The sequence below is a fragment of the Poecilia mexicana genome, unplaced genomic scaffold, assembly GCF_051168715.1.
Source record: "Poecilia mexicana isolate PSO_F unplaced genomic scaffold, ASM5116871v1 scaffold_16, whole genome shotgun sequence".
Lineage (NCBI taxonomy): Eukaryota > Metazoa > Chordata > Actinopteri > Cyprinodontiformes > Poeciliidae > Poecilia > Poecilia mexicana.
In genome coordinates, this window is record NW_028263385.1 from 11,075,231 (window position 1) to 11,081,946 (window position 6,716).

General features: G+C 37.6%; 1 protein-coding gene across 1 annotated transcript; it reads right to left on the reverse strand.

Annotated features, from left to right (window-relative positions):
• Positions 1 to 103: 103 nt before the first annotated feature.
• tomm40 (translocase of outer mitochondrial membrane 40 homolog (yeast)) lies at positions 104 to 4,429 on the reverse strand. Its single transcript, XM_014986827.2, has 9 exons — positions 4,331 to 4,429; positions 2,837 to 3,069; positions 2,549 to 2,709; positions 2,337 to 2,438; positions 2,133 to 2,238; positions 1,590 to 1,712; positions 1,406 to 1,482; positions 748 to 850; positions 104 to 647 (listed from the first exon to the last, which is right to left on the reverse strand). The coding sequence occupies exons 2-9, from the start codon at positions 3,048 to 3,050 to the stop codon at positions 508 to 510; spliced, it is 1,026 nt and encodes a 341-aa protein (XP_014842313.2). The 5' UTR covers positions 3,051 to 3,069; positions 4,331 to 4,429; the 3' UTR covers positions 104 to 507.
• Positions 4,430 to 6,716: the final 2,287 nt, after the last annotated feature.

Here is a 6,716-nt window from a genome sequence, read left to right on the forward strand (position 1 = left end):
GTTTCTTGTAGATAGAGAAAAAGATTTGATCAACTTTAAAACGGTATACCGTTTTGCAGCTAAATTCAGCATCATTTGCCGTTTATCAGTTCTTAGAAACACCCCAGGTCCAGTTTTTTAATGAAAAATCTCATCAAGTTGTACAAAAGGAAATGACATTTATTTCAATCCATACATGATATATTATGTCTTACTGTACCACTTACTTAAATTTTCACGTCACATGTTCTCATGCATCGCCTGAAGCTCTCTGATAGACACCATTCTAGCCTCTCAGAATATCCAATACACCACACAGGAAAGACATTTGTGCTACAGTATGTAGGCATGGCTTGGCCAGTCCTGGCTCCTTGGTAGTTCTCATTTTTTCCTCTCCATCTGCCCCAGAAATCACAGTTGTAAAAGAGTCTTTGAATCCAATTCCTAAAACATAGTTCAGGTTCCTGGGTGTCTCTGTGCCAGTCCAAGCCGTGGTCTGTAAGCTGGTTCCAGGCAGCCTGTGCACCTTTAGCCAATGGTGACCCCAAAGCCACACTGGAACTTGTTTTTGCGGTGGTTGAGGAAAGCCCCCAAAGCCAAGGTAAGAGGAAGAGGTACTAGTTTCTTTTCCAGGGTTGCCCCAACCACCCAATTACTGTCAACTGTTCCTACGGAGTCAAAGAAGGAAGGCACACATGGAAAACATGTTTCTTGTTTCTTTCTTTTACAATTAATGTCACAGGAGGTGAGAACTGCATTTATATTTACCTTTAAAAAGCAAATTAGCTTTGGGAACGTCCAGCTGGTAACCGAAGGATGTTGTAGTGTCTTGCATCCTTGTGCTGGCTTCAAATTCAACTCCTACCTGCAACTGTGTCACAGTGAAGTAACAAGGATATATTACAGTCACATTACTACTACAACCAAGAGATGATGCACAGACAATCTGAAGGAAATGTTCTTTTCTTTTCTCAATGCTGCTTTAGAATGAAATTCCAGCACAAGAGACAAAGGCCTGTTTGGTGCAAAAACAGATGCTAGCACTTTTTAACATCTTAATTCGAGGTTCTGAATCTGTAATGCTTGTCCCACTTGCTGCTGGGTGCCACTGGCACTTGAGCTCCCTCTGGTGGCAAACATAGGGCTGGACGATATGGTTCAAAAATAAAATCAATTTTTTTTTTCACACCAAGTCAGATTTTAGTTGAGTTTGTTTTTGACCTGATGCAAGCTGCTAAAGCCTAAATACTGACTTGAGACAGACTTTAGAAGAAGTTGTTGGTGTCAGAAGCCTGTTGTGTAACATTTTAATTATTATAGAAAATAATCTTCATATTTTTGCTAAATGTATGAATTTAAATACAAATAAAGCAAAAGAGCTGTACACACAAATAGATGATCAGAAAGTGTTACTAATATTCAGTACCTGGTCGTTGGCTTTGTGATAGTATGTAGCATGAGCTCCAGCACCGCCCAAAGTTAAAGTTGCAACAAAGTTGTCGCCTGAGGAAAAAACGAAAACAAAAATGTTGTTCAATAGATGTGTTTACACTTAAGACACATATCAGGTCTGCTATGCAAAGATTAAAAAGTAAAAAGAATATTTTTACCTGTATACCTCCCTAAGAGAGATGTTACAGTTCCCTCCTCCCCTGGTCTCCTGTGATAAACCAGTTCTCCACCTAGAACCAGTGCTGGTGTAATTGACTGGAGATAGTGGCCCACCACAATGCCTGGGATAAAATCATAGTAAAATGAGTTAAATGTACAGTACAAGTACATATTTATTTGCATGGGAATACCTGACCTTTATCAGTTCATTCATTTTTTAGTTTGAGTGCTGTGAAGAGCGCATTTGTCCATTTTTGTTTTTTTTTTTAATCTGATAAAAACTAAACAATAAGATGTTCTTTGTTAACTGTTATTTTATTATGGTTTGGGAGTCGCATGTAAGGGGATTTTCCCATTTTTTTTGTTATGTAGCAAGGTAGAATAATGTAAGAATTGTTTTGGTCTGAAATGTTCTAGCAATGTTGTTGCCAGCAGTTCACCATCAGCATTGACACATTAGCAAATACATTAGTTTCAAAATGTTTTTAATCATACACATTGCATTCTGAAGGACTTCCTTCCTGATTCCAACAAATGCATACCAGATCCAACAAGTACATCCGGGTTTCCAAGAGTCACTGCAGAGGTGAAATCTTGACCGCGATACTCAAAGTCACACTGCCAGTTGACAAACTTGTGCTGCTGAGTCTACAACAGCAAACAAAAACAACACAACTGATAAATCTAATTGACAGGGTGAGAATTTCACCACAAAATAAAAGCAAATCTCGAACCGTCTTACACACCTGCATTGCTATTTTGGAGCGTACAGCACTTGTGAGCTGGTGGATGACCTGCGCATTCAGACTGCCAGTGTTGTCCATGTCACCAACTATGACCGGAAAAGACTAAGAGCAAAAAAATGTACAAATGTTATAAAAAAAAAAAAAAAAGAAAAAACTACAGCATATCAAACAGAATTATGTAATAATATATAACAGGGAACAAAACTAATTACCTCCGCTGGTCCAGTCTGTTTACTTCCAACATAGGTAGAACCAAATCTATATCCAGAATCGCCCAGGGTGCTAAGAGTAATAGTGTGGCTGACTTGGAAGTGGTTACTTAAGCCCTTGTTTACTACTAGCCTCACCCCTTCCATCTGCATGGGGAAGACCTCTAAAACAACAACAACCAGAAATGGTTATTTAAACAAATATTTTTCCACTTTAAATAAAATTAGACCAAACTAATATACTTCTATTAAACTACTAAATGTACATGTCAAGACATTAGATCTTGTTACCTTTACATTTCCTGTGACACTCCTCATATGTGCCAGGGTTCTGGAGTGATGAATCTGCATCCGCTTTCTGCTGGTCAGAGTCGGACCCTGGAAGGACGGAAGACACTGGGGGCATGGTGAAGCCGGGCGGTACGGAGACCAAACCCGGGACCCCTTGACCACCAGTTACAGCTGGGGTCGGACTGGGTGAGGCAGCAGCCAACACACTGCCCATGGTCTAAGACTGTAACAAACTGCAAGAGAGACAGGCAGGGGATAAACAATGTTTTCCAACATGTTGCTTGTATCAGTGGTATTTAAACACAGAAAACAGAACTGACAGATTTAAATATCTATGAATATACACAAGCGTTAATAAGCACCGTCAGTGAGCTATGGATCTGTAGTTGCTGTTTACGTTTTGCAACAATAGGTTGCAGTTTCAAAAACTCTCACTAATAAAATTAAAATGCCATGAACAACATTTGTTATCCATTTTTTTCATTCCCTTTAGAGTCAAATTTGGAGCTTGCTACAGAGTGCTTTGTTTAAATGATTTACCTTAAGTTTTTTTTTGTGTGTTTGTTTCTTATTAACCAAATAGCCTGAGAGATATTGCTTCAGTGTGCCTATTGGTAAAAGAAATAACGAATTTCATCAGGAATTGGAAATATTTTTTTCTTTCAATTGGAGGATAATGATTCATTTAAATAATGTAAGAACATTTTTTTTGTTTCAAGGCAGATTATTCTTTGTCACTGCTTTAAATATGAGATAATCATATTCTACTACAATAAGGAGCATGACAAGACATTTTAAAATCAGTTAGCTAAACGAGCTAAAAGACCATTTGTTTTAAATGCTCCTGTCAAGAATGAAAAAAGTCTCAAAATTTTTACTTCGACAATGAGGGATAAACTACCCTGGATTTCAAGCTTTAAAATACGGTAGATGTCTTATACACATCATCTTAATGTCCTATGACAGTTCTGCTAATGTGTCTTCAGATTAGATATACTATTTAGATATGAAACTCAGAAAAATGTTGCTAATACTTCCAAAAAAAAAGCTCTGAACAACAATTGTACTTCCATTCAATTCCCACGTTACACTGCCTGCAGCACTACCCTGTTGTACTGTACTGGCTGTAATAGTAGGGCAGGCTAATTGTACCAAAGGCCCACTCTGGTCAAATTCTACAAAAAAAACCGGATGCGTAAAAAGAACAGATGTCACATTACAGTATGAGGCATTATTAAAAGTGGGCACACATAAAGATTAACACACAGATGGCGGAAACTATCAGAAAACGATATTTAATCTCCCAAGGCTAATGTAAGGTAACATGGTTGGTGTTAGCTAGTTGGCTAGGTAGCCATGTGGAGGCAACCACGAGATGTCTTCTTTTACAAATGGCCAGCAAAGCTGGTTAAAATACTAGAGCTGGCAAAGAGACACTATCTGCCACACTCAAATTATAACACACATATGTAGTATTATAATGCTGCTACTCACAAAGACGAACAGGGTCCAGGGGGATAGTTGCAAACCGGTAAAGTTCGCGACAACGTCCGTGAACCGTACTTCACAAGCGCCCACCCATTTTCCGCTTTTGACTTTTGGATTGGCTGATGGATATTTTATTTAAATCGCGATTGGCTAAGAGAGATAGACTGGGAGGGCTCAGTGTTGCTGACGTATGGTAAGGTTCATTCGTTGAACATTGGATTATTTCAGAGTCCCACTGAATGACATTCCAAGGGTACGCCTAGTTTAAGTTCCTTAGCACACTTGTGAAATTGCATAGCTTGTAAAGCTAAATTTTTAATTTCTGCATTTGGTGCCTAATTTTTGTACCAGACATTTGAGACTGATAATAACAAAATGTGATAAAAATATTTAAAACAGGTACATGTAAGAAGAGTAAAATAGAGTAAGCATTCTTTTAAAATACTATTTCAAAGTGAGAAAATCGTGGATAAAAGCAAGAGAAAGCAAGGGATTGCGGGTCCCACTTAAATAAAATACAATTCAAAAACCTCATGGCAGATTTTTTTAAAATCAAAATAGAGACTAATTCTGATGTATTGAATAAATCAGCACTTGTGCATGGTAGTTATCTAAATTTAGCACAACATTTAAATGTGTTTTTAAATAGAAATCTTGCACCCTTTCAAAAGCTTGTTGCAGAGGTGAATATGTGGATTCTCCTCATTGCACTACTTCTGGTGGAGGGAGTTCGATGGTATGAAGCAGCATGTCCTTCACTGGAAAAACAGGGCATTTAGGGTCACCTTAACAGTGAATAATCAAGATAAGATTCTGGTTCCAATCTTCTCCCCAACCATCCCTGAGACTGAACTCCATTTTCCAACATGCCCTCCTGTGCAAAGTGAGGTTAAGGAACCACCTCTGATTGAAGAGGATGAATCAATCTTTACCTAACCTTATATCATTAATGATCTGCATCTATATAACCCTCAAGTCTGAGGACTCCAAATTACTTTACACTACAAAGTTGGCGTACAATTGGTGCCACCCTCTGACCACCATCAGTAAACAAGGCGGCGTGCGAAGTGTCTAAGGACATAACGACTGAGATGAGCAAACCAGACCTTTGAACTGGCAATCCACCAGTTTCAGGACAGATTCCTACCTCCTGAGTCACGTTCATCCTTATATTGCTACTAACTACACTGCTCAAAAAAATAAAGGGAACACTCAAATAACACATCCTAGATCTGAATGAATGAAATATTCTCATTGAATACTTTGTTCTGTACAAAGTTGAATGTGCTGACAACAAAATCACACAAAAATCATCAATGGAAATCAAATTTATTAACCAATGGAGGCCTGGATTTGGAGCCACACACAAAATTAAAGTGAAATGTTCCCTTTATTTTTTTTGAGCAGTATATTTTGTACAACTTTTTTTCATATGACTGCTCCGTTATGTTTGCTGCTGCTTGTTTCTTCGCCAGACAGCATTTGATACAAGCATATTTTGACACATATTCAGTCTTGGGCATGTTATTTACAGCTGTAAGGAACATGGCTGTACGGTGACAAAGAAAAAACTGTTGTTTATGACAGTGATAATGTACAAAATAATTATTTTCATCTAATGTAAACATAATATGAAAGACTGTTAAATGTACCAAATGGGCACAACCATAAGTATTTTATCATACAAAAGGGGGTGAAAATGTGACTAGGATAAGATTAATGTAAACTCATGAATCTAATGGGGATGGGAAAATGTTTAACTGTAGTCTTGTTTAATTGCACTGCTAGAACCTGGTCTAGCCACTGACCTTAAAAAGATGACAAAAATTAAGACAGAAGAAGAGTTTCTGAATGAGTTAATCCTTTTGCAAACATGCTGTGAAGACAGCTGGCAGTCTGTGTTTATCAGCTTTGTTCAAATCTAACCTGACTATTGCTGAGTGTTTAGAGAGGTCAGCCGTTTAAATCTTGTAAAACTGAAGGTAATCTTCTTGGGGAGAGAGGACGCAATCCATTTAGAATGTCCTGTGCATTTGCTCTCCTCAAAGATAGACACCATGTACAGTTCTTAACAAATGATAAAGGAGTTAAATGCAAATAAAAATAGTTTTTGTGTAAAACTAGTTATTCAGTGACCTTAAAAATATTAAAGTACAAAATGATTTAGTATAATATCAAGTTTCTGGAAGCATCAGATGATGCTGGTGGCTGCAGCACCCATTTTTGTCAGATTTCAGTAGCCAAGTTGCTAAAAACATGGACAACGTAGTTTTTATTCAACAAAACAATTTTGCTTTTCATGAATAGTTGTATTTTATTGTGTTGAATGGTGGTAGCATTTAATCTATATAAAGTCCAGATCATATAGGTGTAAAATTGTAGTCCCATCATG

Excerpts from the sequence above, each read along its gene's own strand:
- tomm40 (XM_014986827.2), bottom strand. The coding sequence starts at position 3,050 with ATGGGCAGTGTGTTGGCTGCTGCCTCACCCAGTCCGACCCCAGCTGTA. Across the intron at positions 1,713-2,132 it reads GGATGTACTTGTTGGATCTG|GCATTGTGGTGGGCCACTAT; the intron begins GTATGCATTTGT and ends ATTTTATCCCAG. Across the intron at positions 851-1,405 it reads ATCACAAAGCCAACGACCAG|TTGCAGGTAGGAGTTGAATT; the intron begins GTACTGAATATT and ends ACTGTGACACAG.